At 41.6% G+C, this 18,894-nt stretch overlaps 1 protein-coding gene across 1 annotated transcript; it reads left to right on the top strand.

Annotated features, from left to right (window-relative positions):
* Nucleotides 1-8,325: 8,325 nt before the first annotated feature.
* Nucleotides 8,326-18,552, top strand: TMEM114 (transmembrane protein 114). The gene is made up of 4 exons (XM_065851044.2): nucleotides 8,326-8,509; nucleotides 9,493-9,573; nucleotides 15,842-15,979; nucleotides 18,320-18,552. The coding sequence occupies exons 1-4, from the start codon at nucleotides 8,326-8,328 to the stop codon at nucleotides 18,550-18,552; spliced, it is 636 nt and encodes a 211-aa protein (XP_065707116.2).
* Nucleotides 18,553-18,894: the final 342 nt, after the last annotated feature.

Below are 18,894 nucleotides of genomic sequence, written 5' to 3'. Positions count from 1 at the left end.
GTGAACATCTGACAAAAATGCTTTGGAGATTTGTTTTCCTTTATCTGGCTCCCGTGAAAGAGCAGAATATTATTTTACTTCCTGTGGTGAAAAGCTGCCACATAAATCATTACTGCAGTCCCTCTGCTGGCATATTCCCCACTGCTATAAAGTGCTAACAACATGCAGACAAAGCAGATTGTATTTGTCACAAAATCTTACCAGTTTGCAACAAGAGACACTTACTGGTATGCAGACTGAGTATTACTGAAGGAGTAGCTAAAAAGTGAAGTGTTTCACCACACTACATGGCATCTTTATACACAAGGGTATATTATATAAAAAATGGAGCTGCTACCATTTCTTTTATGAAAAATGCAGTTAGGTCTTACAGGAGCCCGTGTGGCTGCAGACGTCATAATTGGGGTGATAACTTCATGACATGTTTAGGCACAATCTAGCTCTGGAGATGTGGTTTCCATATGATACACAAGACGGCTTTGGCAGCAAATTCCTGAGATCTGCCTCTTTTTTAAAGACTTTAGTATGCACCTCAGTTACATTCCCTGTCTTCCTTACAGCCATATGAGCTAGGAATTCACTCAAAGCAAGCAACCCAAGAGTATCCCACAGTCATGTCACACCATGAATTAGGGGACTTAAAAGACTTCTTCCCATATGATTTTTGCCCAATCCTTTTAAGGCCCAAAGGATATTGCTAGGACAATTCCTTACAGTGTGCCTTCTAAAATTCCAGCACTGCTGCAGGAGTCTCAGAGGGGAAGAAAACGATACAGACATCCCTGAAAAATATGGATCACAGGGAAAATCTAATTCCTTAGGAACAGGTAAGAGAACAGAGCTGATTGTAAGAAAACAGGAATAACCAGATGAATTAATACACCACCACATATTTGGTCTTTAACTGTGCAGTAGTATACCCCTGACAGCTCACTATGCCTTTCCAGTATGTATTGTACTGTCTCTTTCATTAAATGTCTATCAGACAGAAGCACATTTTGTAAAAACAAAACAAAACAAAAAAAACACCCTGAAGGCTGACAGGAAGAATAAATGTATCAACCCTCATAATTTCAACCTACTGTACTGGGGCTGTTGAAAGGGCATATGCTGAACTAGTTTTCACTTCATCTTGTTTACTGGTATCCAAAGTATTTGAGACAAGTTCCTTGAGCCATCAGGCAGGATGGAGAAATGTCAGGTCACACAGCAAATAGAAGGACTGTTGGTTTAGATGATAAAACAGTGAAGAATTTTGCTCTGCTCTCTAAGCATGTATGGCACCTCAGTGTTGGTCACCAGGTTGAAAATTCCTAAATAACTGCTTGAAGTTGAAAAGTGCATGAGAGGATTAACTGAAAAATAAAAAGGGCAACTGCAGCTGTCAGCCTTTTTGTCTCTCTCACTTCCTGAGTATCCGTTGCTCCTTCCCAGGGGAAACTAAGAATCATACTGCCTCACCAGCAAGAAAACTGAATTACTAAGCACTAAAATTAGCAGCACAAAGCTAAAATCCACAGTGATTTCTTTTTTCATTAACTATTTTGTGGTGGTTTATCAGATACATTGACACTCTTCGACTACAGCATTTTTCTCCATGAGCTTATTCAGAACAATAATTTGCATGCCTTTGACATCAGCCCATCATGACTTCTCACGCCCAACACAAGCTGATTTGCACAGAATGTTTACTGAGAGAGGCATGTATGTAATGTCTCAGGTGATTCTTAGAACAATGTCAATCAAGTGACTATGATTGCAAACACAAAATCTTCAGTTGGGGGGAAAAGAAGCAAAATTAATGTAAATGCAAAGCTCTGTTTCAATCCCAAGCACATCAAATGCACAAAATACAAAAGCCACGCTGATTCTTCAGCAGCAATCAGGGATCATGAATCGTCTTTTAAATCAGTATCTCAAAACTAGATTACAGCAAAGAACTGCAGAAAAGTATTTTATAATTATGCACTCTATACTAAATGCTTTCTTAAAATTTTAGCAAAGACTTTAACATTGATCAGTGCTCCAGAAAGTAAAACCAAGTGCCATCCATCCATTCTGCTCAGCACTACTTTTCATTGTTTTTTCAAGCATGTCAGCCTAACAAGGCAGTGAATCAGCCTCAGGCATTTCTCAGCCTTAGACCTGCGGTGTATGAAAAAGAGGAAGGTAAAGACTTTACCTCACAAACCAGACAGCTCTACAGAGGTTAAACTGCGTGTTTTAAATGATCAATTGGGCCAATTTCATCCATTGACTGAGTCCCAAGAAGTCTATGCTAGAGATAAACAGGGCCTATTGAAGACAGAGTAATAATTAGATAATGCAGCAGTTTATTGCAAGCTGTTCACATCATCATCAGGGATCATTTAATCTCAATTTAGATTCTCATTAGACTTGCTCCTCTCAGCCATCCTGCCCTGCTCACCCCCTCGCATTGCATCCAGTGCATTTCCCAGCACACGCCACGGCAGACACCCTCTTTTGAGCCAGCTGGGCTAGCCAAAAAATGCTGCTGTTCCTGTCGCTTAATGCCATCCACCTTCTTGTCTACTGGTGTTAAGGCTGTAAGAGTGTCCCGTAATCCCCTTGAAGCAGCATCATACACACGAGGTCACCTTCATCATCTGCCTCAGGTGGGCAGTATTTCACTTGCTCTGTAACAAATCATAACTGCAATGGAAACGGGACACTTTTATTAAACCAAGCACTTTAGCATCACCATTGACCTTGATACGATGAACTTTTTTTTGCATCACATCCACCTCATTAATCTCTTCTCCAATCTGTTTTAGAGGCAGGCTGTTAATATCACCTTTGTTCACCGTTTGAGGATTCAGACCAGGGTATGCTCTAAGACTCCTAGAATTCTCATCCATAGACTGAGCGCTTGGGGCTTTATTTTCTTAACAAAAATACCTGGATAAATAGTGTCTGGGTAGCACCCAAGAAGGGACGTTTCTGTGTTGTGACATTATCTGTCTCTTTTTTTCCCCCACCACATCTGCACCACTAGATCCTGTGAAAGAAGCAAGAGACCACAGCCTTTCAGAGACGAAACAGACGTGCTCAGCTGGGAATTACACGGGCTGGACAAACCGCAACGGAAAGACAGACCCTGTCTGGGTATGGATGGAGAACAGAGGCTGGCTGGGTGTCAGAGCTGATGGGGAGATATGGCTGAGGACCTAGGAAAAGCTGTTGCAATGCAGGAGACCACTTCGAGACAGCATGGCAAGGCAAAGTGAGAAGGCCCACCCTGGGAAAGTCTCAGTGGAAAATAAGTCCCATATTTTAACATGTTTTCTTTATTTTGAAAGCCGCCTTGCTCCTTTTTCTTTTTCTTGATATGTCTTAGAGACCAAAGTTAACGCATCCTGCAAGTCAGGGTGCTGAGACACAAGAGGCAATTTTTTTGAGCTCTTTTTTTTCCACATGCTTCTTCAACAGTGGAAAATCTTTCTGTTCTGGGTGGATTGGTTCCTCGCCATTTTTCCTGCACTGCCTTTGTGCTGTGCCCTCTTTTCCTTAGTCTTCCTGAACAGTATTTCTCCTTGTCAGGCCTGTCACTTTCAGCGTTTGAGCTTATCAGCCTCTGTTCTACCTGCTCAGTACCCTCTGATCAGCTATACGTCTTCTTCTGCTTGACACACTACATAAATACTTGCTTGACTAAGATTTAATAACACAAACTTCCTTTTTTCACTTTGTGTTTCCTACAGCAATTTCCAGTAAATCAGATTATGCTTCTCAGTTTTATTCAGTTCTTTGTATGTAGCCATGTCAGAATTCAAACCAGTGCTCCATAAATCAACTTCCAGAGCACACAACTTGCGAGAGAAGAGAAATGAGACCAGCTGTTCCTTTTTACTTTCAACACTTGCTTCTTTTTTTTTTGTATGGCATCTTTCTTGTGTATCTGAGGGATGTGAGGCTAATGCTACTTTTAGGGGGGGTATATTTAAATAAAATATTTGAGCTGGGATGCCCTATGGTGAAACACAGTGCCATTATCACTGGGGATTGCCAAGTGGCTGACTTAAAGGCCTTATTACTGATAAAAGTGACATATCAGAACTGCCTTGATCTTTGGGTGTTTTACAGTGATGGCGATGAAGGCCAGAAGAAAATGTTAGGAAATCTTACATTCAATACAACAACTAGGTCATTTTCAGATGTCATTAGGTAGGATTAGAAGTAGAGTGCCTAAACCAGGAGCTTTTCTTTCACATCCTTGAACTAACACTTTGTACATTCAGAGCACTGGATTAACTGGATCTTTCTTCAGACCAGTTTTGCAGTATTCTGACACTGTGAAAATAGCGATACCTGGGACTTACAGTTCACCCCAGTCCAAAGGAGGAAGCCTGGGTGACAAAATACAGAAACACACAAATACATGAAGAAAGAATGCCAAGGGAGCTTATTCAGCATATCTTGAACCTTCGTTATATATTGCTTATAGCTTGTTTGAAAGCCAAACCCTCTAAAGACAACAAAATACTAAGTTTTGGTACGCATAGTCTGATCAACTGCCTGAGACCCCATGGGGCACACCATAAGCTGGTAGGTGATGTTCTTAGCTGTTTCACTATGGAGTTTACAGGACTCACTGGTGTGTTTTTCCTTTTTTGCAGCAAAACACAATCCTATATTGTTTGCAGCAGCAGTAGTAACCTATTATAAACCATAGTATCATGTAAATTATGAGCAAAATGATAGATCCTACTACAGATTTTTTGTTGCTGTAATTTGCTGGAATAAAATTGCTAGAATTTGTTGCAGTAAGGAATATAATCTCTTCAGTTGGCTCAAAAGGAGGTATCCCTCCTACTATAACCTCAACAAGTAGTTCTCCATCAAAACAATTTACAACAAGACATAAACAAAAAAAAAAAGTTGGCTGTGCTGGGTACTTCAGGCATGTCCCTCCTGTAATTCCGCTTTCAATTCTATATGACATATCTACACTCCATGAGTTTCTTTGGTGGATCAGGTAATATGGAGCAAGAGCCAGGACATTGTGATATATGCCCTGTATTCTCTCATCAGAGATAAATTGTGACCGGTCAGTCATCCTTTAAATTCACTGCAGGTTGTAGCTGTTCAGAAAATGGACATGAACTGCGTGATGAAAAAATTAAATCTGAGAAGGAATGGTCCGTCCTCAGATCAACCAGCCAAAAGCTGCTAATTTCAAAGGGCAGCAAATGTGAAAATTGTAATATTGCACAATGACTTTCTGCTTTTCTTTTTTGAGCCACAGGGGAAGTAATTGTGGTAACTTTTTAATAGCTTAAAGTGACAACAAATTTCAGAATCCAATTAGCTTTACTGGAATGCTGAATGATAAGCTGGTTTTCTGTTTAATTCTTCAGTCAATGAAGAAAAGGAGAAAAAATGAGATATTTCCCAGGAGAAGACTGTGAATGACATCAGGTGTGTTGATAGTACTTGTTTCTGTGGCAGCGATTAATTACAGTCATTGGTGCCCATTCTTTCTGAGTAAACATTGTGGGAACCCCTCCTTTCCTCAGTTTACATGTAAGTTACTTATAGTAACGCAATCACCTCTTTCACAAATGCAAACACAGCAGGGAAATTAAATAAAATAAACATTGGTGGAAACTGAGGACTTTATCTTGCAATAAGAGTCTTTTATAAAAAGAAAGGTTTTGATGAACATTGTATAAAGTATATGTGCTTACTGAACTCGTGTGGATAGTTTACATAGTTTGAAAAGACAAACACTGAACCTACGTATGGGAGGAATTGCTTTTCTAAATCAAGACAGAAGCTGAGTCCAGAGCAAATGTGGACGTTTTGCCGATAGCGTGTTTGTAATAGGATTAATGACACGATGTTTCCCACTCTGGGCGCTGATATTCAGCAAACCCTTTTGAATGACTGACCACAAAGTGCCAAATCACTTTCTCTGGCTTTCACTCCCTCCTTTCCAGCATTAGCACAATTAGTGTGATACTTGCACAGCAACTTTACCTCAAGCATTTCATCTGGACTTAGCTCTCAATCACTAAAGATAACGGGGCTGAGGCCTTTGCTGCAGAAGGAGCTGTACTGCAGATGCATTTGCCCGCTAAGAGTCCCGGGAAGCTCTGCTCAAGAGGGAAGACTGCTAATTGTGCTGCGTCCCACTCTGTGGACTAATAATTGACTGCAACTTTAGAAGCATTTTGTGAATTATCTGATATTCTGGGCAGCAGATTTAATCAACACCTAGTCTGTCTGTGCCAAGTGAATTTCCCATTCTTCACAAAGATATATCTAGATTAACATTTTAAAGCTTTTATGCTTTAAATCGTGGTTTAACTTTTGGAGTCTTTTGTTCTTTTTAGAGACCTCAGTAAATAGGAAATTAAATCTCTGGAAAAGCTAATCTGTACTACTGGCTTTTCCTTTAATTATGAAACTTTTCTAATGAATGCATTAAGATGTTTTGATGAACTCTACTTTTTTAGTTTTCTAACTTTGTAGGAATTATTTTTTCCTCAGTATGAGAATGAATGCCTAAATAGATTATGCTTATGGGGACATTAAACCTCCATGTGGAGTTGATTTATTCTTGACATAATTTTTCTGTCATCACAGTCCGGTTATAAAAGGACCAGGGACTAGCAGGCTCTAAATTCTGTTTACTGTTAAATTAATCTAGACAGATTCTACAAGGACCTCCACATACCTTGATGGCTAAACCAACTTATTTAATAATGTTTCTAAAAATAAGCACACGTCCAGAACTTTGTGGGCCCCTACATTAGGACAGGAACTCTCCAGGACACAGATCGTTGGTGGTAAGCATTTTGTATGATACCTGCTTAATAGCTTGGACCCAACTGGGTTAAATGTTCCCGCAGTTTTACGCCCTTTGCTTTCCCTTGGTTTTAACTGGTAGATGAGAATGGCTGGTCATTGCAGTGGTGTGATGGTTTAGATCTATGAATGCCTCTGGTTCAAGATTTACGAGAAGAGAGATGATAAAACATCTGCTTAATACATGGTGTTCGTGAGGTTAAGTGAAACTTTAAAGTAACTCTGCAAATATAGTTGGAAAAAGCAGAGAAGCCTATGGTCCCAGTTAAGGCTCATGTGCCCTAAAGCTCGCTGGTTTTTTCTTAACTGCATCAGTGAGTTCAACAAAACATTTCACGTTGCTTCGTAAACCTTGTATGGCTTCTATCACCCGACCATCACAATTATTAATACAACAAGGTAACAGCTGCTTAGTTTGTAGAACTACACAGGCACTTTCGCATATCACAAATAGAACTTGGAGAGAGGTGGCAAAAGCTCATAATAATGCTCTAGCTGCTCAACAGTGTATTCCGGAATGGAAAGACTGTTATAATCCCAGCAATACACACCTTTCAGTACTTTTGCAAAGCAACATGTGGTCTGCAGTGCTGATGATTACTGTGTTTAAATAAACACTCTCTCTCAAGGAGTATTTTCCTTTTAACTGACCCTACCGCTGAGACCCTACTGGTTTACAATAGGTTGTTGCCATGGATGGGTAATGATGTCACACATTCTACCCTGTGTCCATGCTAGAAAATAAATGAGATTTTTTTTTTTTAAATGACTAGTAGTTACTTAGCAATTCCCTGGAAGGCCTGAAGACAATTTTGAATAAGTAAACAAGATGCCCTATTGACCCTGCACTTTGTCGATATGCCAGTGAAGTGACGTAGTAAAACCCCACAGTAAATGCTCTGCAGATTTAAAAATAAGGTTGTGATACTGCAACTTACCTTGTTACCCAACAAGTATCACTGGGCTGAAAATCAGGAGGGGAGGTAAAGTGTGGTGTGGGGGCTCACACATGAACATGCGTGTCCTTGGAAACTATAGAACTGCGTATGGTTCCGAAGTTTTTGGCAGGGGGTGCGCTGCTCGTGTGCTCCTGCTGTCACTGGCGCTGGGACAGGAGGACGGTCCCCGGCAGGGCACACACGTCAGTGCATCATCCAGCAACCACCACGCTGCTGCCTTCACTCACACAAATTAGGTTAAATCCGTCCTTTTGAGATCAGCATCTGGAAGGCAAAGAACAAGGGGAAATCTCTGGTGAATACAGACAGCAACAGCAAGGCTGTAAGAACACCAGCACTGTCACCGCTCCCTCCCGTCCGCATCACAGCGGGGTTTGCAACAAGGAGGCTTGTGCCCTGAGGTGGGACCATCGCGGAGTTGCGAAGCTGCCCGCGCTGTCTGACAGGGCGGAGCGGGGGCAGCCGGGCTGCGGTGGGCCGGGGCTTCTCGCCGGCGGGCGCGGGCGGTGGCGGGTTCGGGCGGGGCGCCGGCGAGATGAGGGCGAGCCTGGGTCTCCTGTCGCTCCTGCTGGCCCTGGTGGGAGTTTCCAGCTTCGTCTTCCTCGTGGTGGCCATCGCGACCGACTTCTGGTACATCATCGATGCCTCCAAGCTGGAGACGTCGCGGAACGGCACGGACGCGCTGAGCTCGCACTCGGGGCTGTGGCGGACCTGCCGCGGTGAGTGGCCGGGGGAAGGGAGCGGGCTGGGGGGCCCGGCTGCGGGGCAGCCCCGGCGGCTGCGGCACCTGCTGCTCTCCCCCGCCCCTTGGGGTGCTCCGCACCCGTCGGCAGCTCTTGGTCAAATCTCTCGTGTGTTACTTGTTGAAGGAATCGTGTTCTGCCACTGTAAGCCAACTATATGTCAACTTTTAATTTAAACTAATTTAATAAACATTAACCACCTGGAAGGAAACAGATGTCTTTTAATTGTCTCCGGGGGAATTAAGGAGAAAATGTTTTGGGTTCAAGCCATTAAAATGATAAATAACAATATAAATAACATTAAACAATATATAGCTTATATACATAAACAAGTAATATTAATATAAATAAACATATGATTACTCTGAAATGTATATCTATACATAATATAAATACAAATAAAATTAACTTAATCCCATGCTAACTAAAGGTAAGTGACTAAAGACTCACCAGGTTTACCAAGAAATTGCACTGCGTTCGATCTCACTTGGTGTTTCACTGTTATGGATTTTAATGAAAGACCCACAAACCCTATGTGGATAATACGGGATTCTCCCCATTTAGTTTAATTTGTATGCCAGGTCTGTTACCTTTGGTCTTGATTCCACCATTAAAAACAAGTTGTAAGTAACGTGCAGCACAGGTGAGGGAGGCTGTTACTTGCAGTGGGGCAGGGGAGAAGGGGCTGGCTGAAGGAATTGCCCCCTGTGCTGTACTCTGAGCCCTGCTGCAAAGAGCAGATGTTTCCCTCCTGACTTCAGTGGTCGGACTGCATAGGAGCAAAAACTGGCCAGTCCTGAGTACTGACAATCCTCTCCTTCCCTGCCTAGAAATGACTGTTTTTAAAGCAGATAATACTCTTATGAATTATATGTATGTTAAAAAAAAAAAAAAAAAGATCTATCCCAATAACACATTATAGCTTAAATTTTCTCATTGTTTTTTCCCTTCTCTATCAGTGAGGAGCAAATGTTACCCTTTGATAAACCCCTTCTGGCAGGAGAATGCAAACATCACTGATTCACACAGGCAGCTTTTATGTGAGTAACTTTTATGTTATTTCTATACCTCATTCACCCTTCCCTCCCTCCTTTGCCATTTGCACGCTCTCGTTTCTGATTCAGAGGGGGAGCTCTTTGAGACAGTGTTTTGACTCTGCTTCTGTACAATGTCTGTTGGTGCGTGTGGTCTTTAAATGGGACTACTGTTGACATCACCACCTAGTTGATGTCAAGTTCAGCTAATTTCTTCCATGGGAGCAAGGTATATCTGCTTGAAATGGCTCGGGAATTGATAAAAATAAAAGGCAAGAATGTCTTAAAATGGTACCCTTTCCCTCAAAACCAGCCATTTCCCTGAGCGATCCTTCAGGGAGACTTAGAGTGTCTTTGGTCCCTTGGTGCAGCATTTCATGATATGGCTAAAAGTGCAGCAAACATGGCAAAGTGAGCCTGAGGTATTGATGCTAACGTAGCCATGTTGCACCACTAAATGGGAAGTTAAGGAATAAGGTCCCAGTGGGTCGCTGAAACAGGTGTACAAACATATCGACAGGTTTGAGACTACAGCACGGGTTGTTTCTGTGCTTTCAAATCGAAAAGTGCCATTTCTTTAATCTTCCTTGCTTAAGACAGAGGCCTTAGCTGGTATTGTTGAAAGCTGGGAGGATAGGTTAAAACGATGTCTGCTGGATCACTTAATCCTTTAAGAGTTCGAAGTTAATTGAACCTAACCAGACTGACCATGTTTTAAGTGTGGGCACCTCAACCATTGTGTTAGGGATAGTCCAAAGTTTTAGGACAAAACTATTAGCATTTCAAAAGTTGTATTCACATTTGCGAAACATACAGCTGTAGTTTTTCTCAGGTGAGGAGATTTTAGAATACAGCTCTTCAATGAAAGCTGAATTCTGCAAAAACAAAAGCACACACTATACAGACCTCTTTTTGTTGTAAAATTGATACTGTCTTGTAAACAAAGGACAGCTCTTTCATAGTCATGAAGTGTAAAAATTAATGAATATGAGTAAAAATTGGATTCACACCTATGTGTACAGACTCTTTAGAGCCTCGGGGAAATTTTTTATCTCTTGCTGTCATATCAAGTACTATATTTAGGCTCCTGGACAAAGAGTTAGATGTGCGAAGACACTTGCAGATTTTATTACAAGCAGATGTAGTCTGCCTAAAATATATGGGATAAGAAACCAAAGATACTTTTATTGAAAGAACCTACTAGGTTTGATTAGGATGCCCTACAGAGTGAAATTTTTGATATTTTAGATGTTGAGCTTCAATGCTTCATTGCTGTTCCAGTGTGGTGAGGCTACAGACCCACAGCAATAGCAGCTGAACATAGGAGATGCCATGTCAGTTCTTCTTGACTTCTAGGAATATAGATGTATCTAAGTGACACGCTAGGTTTGTTAAGTTCTGAGATACTACCTCCTACTGCAGCCTTACACTTCTTTCTTAAGTATTTTCTGACTGTGTTCACTGAATCGTGTTTAGGCAGAGCAGGGCAAACCTTCATCTACAACACAATTTAACTGGAGTTTTAGAGGACAATTCTGGGATGATGGATACTAGTGTCATTAGTAATGTCTTTATGTGTTGCTGCATGGGGCACACAGGCTAATTGCACAGTTTGCATTTTTTTCCCTGTGTGCCGGTGTCTGTGTGAGGCACATTCACATGGAATTAATCTCATTCTGTGTAGCTGTACACCCATATTTCTCACTGTTTGATTGGCAGACTCAGTTTCAGGACCTCTGGCAACATCAAGTGTGTTTCTTGCCCATTATTCCTAAAAAGATTTGGAAGAGCTGTCTCCTAGTGCAGACACTTAACTAACATCAGTAATCCCATCCACTGTTCTTCAGAGCTCACATGCTCCTCCTGGCATGTCCTAACTACACACAAGTTCCGAAAAGGTGGAACAAAGTCTGTACGTGAGTGCAAAGAGCTGGGTCTAAGTGGGAACAGGAGTGCAGGTCACTGCCAGGAGACAAACCCTTCATTAGAGAATGAAGCTTGTTATAAAACCAAGAGTGGAGTGTGCAGCTGCCCACGCACAACTGCTGGGGTTATTCTCCCCAGAGTATTTCTGTTTTTCTTTTTCAGACAGCACTGCAGCAGGAACCATGAGGTGCGGAAAAGTTAGTGGTTCCTGCAGGGAAGTCAGTGCTTGCTGCAGGGAAACCATCTTTGCAGTAGGAGCAGTTACTGGTACCTCGGTTTAATGTGACAGCTGCCTTGGTCTCTTCCTCAACAAAATTAGTTTAATAGTACAGTTCAGCTAGATGGGATTTCCTCACAGCATGTGGACCCTGTAACAGTCACTAACCAGCTGCTTTTTCACACTTCTCCCTGCTCTTTATGGGCCTGCTTAATTTTTACTGAATTGCATGTTTATACTCCTGCTCCTAATCCCAGAATGTCTTATTCTTTGGCTGCCATTGCAGTTTTCCTGGGGATTTACAGTTCTTCACAGTTTTTCCTTTATGATTTAAATTACCAGAAAGAAACAGCTAGAACTGGAATACCAGGCAAGAGCCGGTTCAGAGGCCGAGGGAAATAAGCCCCAAATGATGTACCTATACATTCTAACTTTATTATGGTAGTTGTATACCTAAACAGATCTGCTTTGTTTCTGGACAACAGTGCAGTGTCCTCCAAAGAGGTTCCAGTGAACATGTACTTCGGTACTTAGAGCAGATATTGCAATAAATCTATGCAGAAATCTGAAATAACTTTAGCATCGCTGCAGCTGAGACCTAATGAACAACTTCTGATGAATGTTCTCATTTTCAAATTCATTGGTATCGTAGCAATAGAATGTGAACCACAGTGTGTCACTTAACATTTATCCTTTTACCCATTCCTGGTATTGAAGGTGTTCATCAGTGCCCATTTGTATCAAGTCTCTGCAGTTTGTCTTTCAGTTTAGCTCAGGCACTTGTTGCATGAGAAGAGCACAAAGCCAGGATGTGCACCCTCTGAGCGATCCTCCACCATTATTTTTTCTCTGCTGAACAGGGGAGAATCCAGGTCTTCGTGTCCCTGGGGTTTCAGTCTCACATTTAGCCACACATAGCAGGTCTTCCCTGTTGCTCGTTGTTGGTCTAAGTTGTTTCTTCCCCTCCTTCCTTGCGAGCAGGTCAGGCTTTCTCTTGCCTCTGCCAAGTCTTCCCAGCAGCTTTTAGCTGCTGCCAGCATTCTGTTTCAGCTACAAGCTTTGGTCTTCCTAACTGGCTATTTAGTTGTTGCTGGGGGAGATAAACAGGTCCTTAATTAAGCTCTTCTGAGCTGCTGCCATTTGGAGTATTTCTGATGAGGTGACTATAGCAGATTTCTAGTGACTATTCGCTGTTACAAGCTGTGCAAACAAAGTCAGAGTTAGTTTGAAACAGCGAAGCTCCAGCGTGTTAGCAGGAGATGATTAACAAAACTGCCAGGTCTGCAGCTGGTACTTTTGACGCCATTCAGTTTTTCTAGGTTATTCCATGGATTTCTCCTACAAACAACTCAGCAACAACTGTGTTGGGTGGTAAATTAGAAATGTCTGCCAAATTCACAGAGCCGGGCGCACTGCTGGCGTCATTCTTACAGATGTTTGGTCAGACCTCTAGTAAAACAGCTTTGGCTAGCTAATGTAAAACTTCATTAACTCACACCAAGCAATTGAAGTATTTTTTGCTAGGAAAAAAAGAAAGAGTTTTTAAAAATGTTCATCAGTTTGTTTCAGTATTTTCAAGCTTAAACTATTGAGTCTTTCGGGTTGGACTGCAGAGAACTCTGGCGTTGAGAAGCAGATGTGGGAAACTGAATTCTGTTTTACAGGGAAATGCACACACCTCTTGTGCAAGATGCTTAGGTTGTTGGTTTGGTTTTTTTTCGAATTACTTTCATCAAAATGAAGACAGTTATATGTACAGTACATAATGAATAAATATGTTTTTCAACACAACCTAAAACCACTAAAATGACTGCAAATTTTATGTTTTGACTTCTTTCACTGATTATTATGGAAGACAGAAACACAGTAAAGATATTTTAAGGCATGTCCATCTATAAACTAATTCTGTCCCTCTAATCAGGAATATAATGGCATAATATCATATGCCAGACAGCGTGAATTCAGATTCCTGAGTGGTTTCCATGGCAACATTTTAGAATAAGTTTCCCAGGCAGTTGCAGAGTTCATAGGAGGACAAATGGGTAATAAGTATTTCACTAAAACACTAGAGGTCATAGAAGTGCTGTTTAGCCATATACATTCCATTAAATATTTGATCTTTAAAAAGCTGCAGGCGATTAATGAGAGATGTGATCCCAGCTGTGCGTAGGAAAAGTCAGGCTCTGTCACAGTGGGATTTTGGGTTTCAGCTGAGTTATCCCTAAAACTTACATTTTCACTGAAGAAGGCATAAAAATGTTAATTGCATCAGATTTTATCCCCCCCAAGGCCTTTTCACCTCTTATATGCAAGACTAAGAGGACATGTGGATGTCAGAATGGTGGGGAGTCAAAATCAGGGCTAATACCCCCAGGAAGCACAAATGGGGCAGAAGCCAAGCCTGTGCCTCCTGCCTCCCTAGAATACGAGAACTAGATAGGGTGCCCAGTCTCTGCTCTGTCACATCACATCCCTGACAGCCACTTCAACTGTATGAAACTCTTGACCCAAGTTCCATGGCTGTTTCTCCTCTTGGTATTCAACTAAGATATGCGAACAGTTTTGATTTATACACAATAAGATGAAGATTGATATGACCATTAGCATCTGAGAATTGCTGTAGGTTTGGGTTTCTTAGCCAGCAACAGCAGCTGTGGCCAGTTTTGCTGAAGGAAAGTCCAGGGGGTATCCTCAGATTTAGAAGCAAGGAGAGAAGGTGCTCCATTCAGTGCAGAACGCTGCATTTGTGCCTTCTGAGCATCAACTGATCCTGATCTGGGAATATGTGGGACTAGATATGAGAATATAATACCAGTGTAAATAAATGGAAATGGAAGAACAATAGGGTCACCTCCTAAAACTCTGTCATTTGCCACATTTTTATTTGTCAGCATGTTCTGTACTACACAAAACAAATAATTATGTCTTGAAACCATGTTCCAATCAAGTAAACAAATCAACAGTGACTGCCTTGATCCCATGCAGGCTCTTCCCAACCTTCCAAGGTTCTAGAACTGAACAGAGATACATACATGATTGTGTTTTATCTTTGTAATGATACTGAAGGGGATAAGCTGGATCCTTAGCTGGGGCAGGAGGAGTACATCCACCCCCCTCAAAAAATTGATCATCTAATCACACACAAACTGGGATCTCTTAGCTGACTCCTTTTCTTTGGGAACCAGCTAATGGTGTATTGTTGTTCTTTTGTGAAATTAAATGAGACACTATGCCCTGAGCCCTTCAGAAAGTGGATTTTAAGTTTTTCTTTCTTAGTAACTCTGCACTTTGGTATGAAATAAATGGATACTGGAAGCTGGAATTACTTATTTTGTTGTTGTTATTGTTCCACAAAAGGTTGGGTTGAACATTGTGGATAGATTGCATAAGGGGGAACAAACAGTGGATATGAAAAATTACATAGCAACCTTCTGTTTACGCAGCTATTAAATGTTACAGGGATCAATAAAGACTAATGTAAAACATTTAGCATGGGAGGAAGCAACCAGGATGGGTTAATGTGCTTAGGGAAGCTACTGTAGAAATCAATGACAGACAGAGATTCAGAGCTGGATGGGAAAGTTTACCTCTAGTTGGTGGTCAGCTGCAACAGAGGAAAAGGTCAACAGTTTGCAGAGCAGCTCAGCCGAGCACATGTGACAGAAACGCAAGCGTTTAACCAAAGCACCTGCTGGATCTCACCACCGAATGGAGCATTGCCATGCACTGTGATCTGTGTGATTTGGATAACCAGGGCTACTTTTTATTAAGGTGGTCATGGCTACCTAATATGCAACGCACCACCTGTTATCCAGCTAGGCTTAGTATCTGAGAACAGTTTAATTGCTTAAATATATCCATGTAGACAAATCCTTTGTATTTGTGGTCTCTGTTTGAAACACAGGCTGTGATCCTGTGAAGGGCTTGCTCTGTGTGTTACCTTATTCTCCATACTATACCTTTGTCCTGCCAACTTAAACCAAAAAGCCAAGAGATTGTCCAGCTCCTTGTTTGTGCAGCCCAGAATAAGGCTTTGATCCTGATCAGGGACTCTGCACTCAATAATTATTAGAACATCCAATGGCACTATAATAAAATATTAAAATATTAACATTCTTCATTTTTCTTCAGACATGCATGGGACATTTGTCATCCTGATGCCCCTCAGCCTGATATTGATGATTTTTGGAGGAATGACCGGATTCATCAGTATTCTTGCCAGGGCCTACCTACTGCTTCTGATGACGGGACTGCTTTTTCTTTTTGGAGGTATCGTATCCAACTCCTGGCTTAGCTCTTTTAAATAATAAGAGATTGTATCTGGGAAACATCACTTTGACTTCCAGGGGAAAACAAATAAGAGTTTTCTTTTAGAATAATGATGGTGTTTATTCACTTGGTGTCTGCTCAGCTCCCGGTCAGATTCTGGAATAGAAAACTGCCACTTAGAGTCAGGAAAGGCAAATAATCACACACAACCGTACATCCTTGTGGAGTGAATCACACTTTGAACACGGGTTTGCTGTGCCCATTAACACAAAAGATTTAATACTTTCTCAGCACAGTGCCCAAAACTTCTGTGTTTTAGAAAATCATTTATGAATTCAAACTAAAACCATTCTGTTGAAGTAGTAAAACTGTGTTTAAATCCATCTCTGTTTTCTTCTCCAAATAGATTTCGGTACTGTTTTCACAGTGTAACTTGAAACAGAAATTTCCCTCAACAGAAAAGGGTTCATTATTGGCCCCCATCACCTGGTCATACAGTCCTGTTTCTAAGAAGAGAAAGCTAAGAGACTGCTGGAAGCAAATGCTGCTGTCTCAAAGTCTTGACTGACCTTTTCAGTCTGAAATGCTCTTACGAAGACCAACCATCCCCCATTACGGTTTTCTTTTGGAAAACAAACTGACAAGCAAAACAAAATCAAACGAAGCTTCGATTTCCTTAGAACATCAGAAAGCTGCATTCACTAAAAAGGCCTAGGCTATTTGAAAACTACTCCAAATAGCAGGTGAAAGATGAAAAGCCGTGAAGTACAAAGGGTGATTATCGTGCTGAGGAGTGGAGTACTGTGCCTTTTGAAGACACTTGGATTTGCCAAGGTGGAAAGGAAACACAAGGACAGTATTAGGAGAGGGGTGCTGGAATATGTTGTGAAAATACAACTAGTTCTGTTCCCCAGCACAGCGGGATCAGGCTGCAGCGTGTTCTTTGGTGTGAGACCAGCCCCTGCTCCTGCTCAGGCGCTATCGGTCAGCTCTTTCAGCTGCGTTGAGGCTTGATGCATATAACAGGCATGGATAGTTTTATAGGATATTCTGGTTCATGAAATTCAGTATTGATTAGACAGTTCTGTCTCAGAAAATATCAATATTTTTGGATGCAATTCCAGAAACCGAAGTTCTTTGGAAAACACCAGAACTGATATGATCCACATCCCAGGACAACCTATATGCTTCCTGTTGTTTTGAAATGCCACCACATTTATGGGGTATCACAGAACTCAGTGTACCTTGTTGAAAATATCAACAAATCAGTCATTTCCATTTCTGCTGACAAAATGTATAAAGTCATTTTTTCCCCCTTGCAGAGGACTTAGAATAAGGCGCAGGTGTCATAGCACGATTATTCATGAGTATGGATTTTGACTGTTGGATAACCCAATACTCTTCTGTCTTGGTTTGCCTCTACTCAAATTTGTCTCTCTGGCAAAAATGCAGACTCATCTAGACTTAAACTGTGATTTATCGGAAAGCCAGGCCAAAATTTTCCTCCCTCAGAAATCAGAGAGACACTGTCTTGTCCTACAAGTGTTGCAGTACCTACTTACCCTGTGCTATTGTCCTTTAATCCAGGACCTTTCTATCATGTCTTTCCTGCCACTGATTCAGTACAGTTATGGCTTTGGTCAGTATATGTCTTTTGAGTGACATGGATGCCACGCCCAGGATGTAGCATGTGCTCTTGCTAGATGTGCCATTCCCTAAATTTGCTGGCTTCTATACAGTCCTTTCATTCTGAAAACATCTGGATTCTGTTTGAGTGCCTGTATTAATTTATTTTTAGTCTGCTCCAAGGATGCCTTTGGCTCAATTATGTGGAAGTGACAAATACTCATGACTCCACAACACTTGGTGAGAGGTGATGGTAAAGACCAATACATTTACATTGAACACTTAAAACTTATGATACTCAGAGTTAGAAAACAGCCTGAACTCAGGTCACTGACCTGAAATGCAAGAACCTCCGTCTCCGTGGGCTTTCTTGCATAGAGGTAAACAACTGTATGTGGCGACAGCAATGAGAAATCAGGATGCATTATAACAGAGTATTGAAAACAGAGAGGGACGTGCATTAGATATCTGTAGAAGGCATGAGTAGATTTTGATTGTGGGAGGCTTGCTGTTACACATTTTGATTCAGTATTTAACAATGAGAACACATTAAACTCAATGGACAGAAAGAACCCTCTGTTTACTTCGCTCTCACTCTTCCCTAAAAGTAGCCTCAACTACACTTTAAAGGTGAAGAGAGGCTGTCCTGGGTAGATAGGAAGGAGTGCCAAAGAAGACCTAAAAGATATCCAATTATATGTTTTTCTTTCCCAGCTCTTGTTACACTTACTGGGATCAGTGTCTATATTGCATATTCAGCTGCTGCCTTTGAAGAAGCTGTCTGCCTCCTGAGGAGTAAAGATCTCCTGGTAGAAGTGGACATCAGGTTTGGCTGGTCGCTGGCCCTAGTCTGGATCTCCTTTGTTGCAGAAGTGCTCACTGGGGCTGTGTTTCTCCTGGCAGCGAGAGTTGTGGGTCTGAAACGGCGACGTGAGCAGGCGTTGTGAACAACAGGTATCATTGCAACAACAGAACCCTGCAGAGCCTAGAAATGTAGATTGCTTGGTCCGTCTGGTCACTGGGAGTAATAAAAGTGGCAAGGCTGTGACTGAGTATCTTGTCAGCTGCTGTAAACCCTTTTCCTCACAGTTAGCTGTAAACCACAAAGATCCTGATAAATCAGTAGAACATTTCAAGTGCTGTCAATAAGGAAGCCCTTGTGACTTTAGAAGAAAGTACATTGCAGTGTTAGTGTTTCAGAATAATTGCATCTGGCAGCTCACAAGACATCTCCATTCATTGCTTAGAACAGGGCAGATTTCTTGCTTTCTTTTTTCCTTCCTGCTGTC

This window comes from Patagioenas fasciata, chromosome 15 (assembly GCF_037038585.1).
Source record: "Patagioenas fasciata isolate bPatFas1 chromosome 15, bPatFas1.hap1, whole genome shotgun sequence".
Classification (NCBI taxonomy): domain Eukaryota; kingdom Metazoa; phylum Chordata; class Aves; order Columbiformes; family Columbidae; genus Patagioenas; species Patagioenas fasciata.
Note: the sequence above shows the minus strand (reverse complement) of the source record. Positions and strands in the feature narration are given on the sequence as shown.

Excerpts from the sequence above, each read along its gene's own strand:
- TMEM114 (XM_065851044.2), top strand. The coding sequence starts at position 8,326 with ATGAGGGCGAGCCTGGGTCTCCTGTCGCTCCTGCTGGCCCTGGTGGGA. Across the intron at positions 8,510-9,492 it reads GCTGTGGCGGACCTGCCGCG|TGAGGAGCAAATGTTACCCT; the intron begins GTGAGTGGCCGG and ends CTTCTCTATCAG. Across the intron at positions 15,980-18,319 it reads ACTGCTTTTTCTTTTTGGAG|CTCTTGTTACACTTACTGGG; the intron begins GTATCGTATCCA and ends TTTCTTTCCCAG.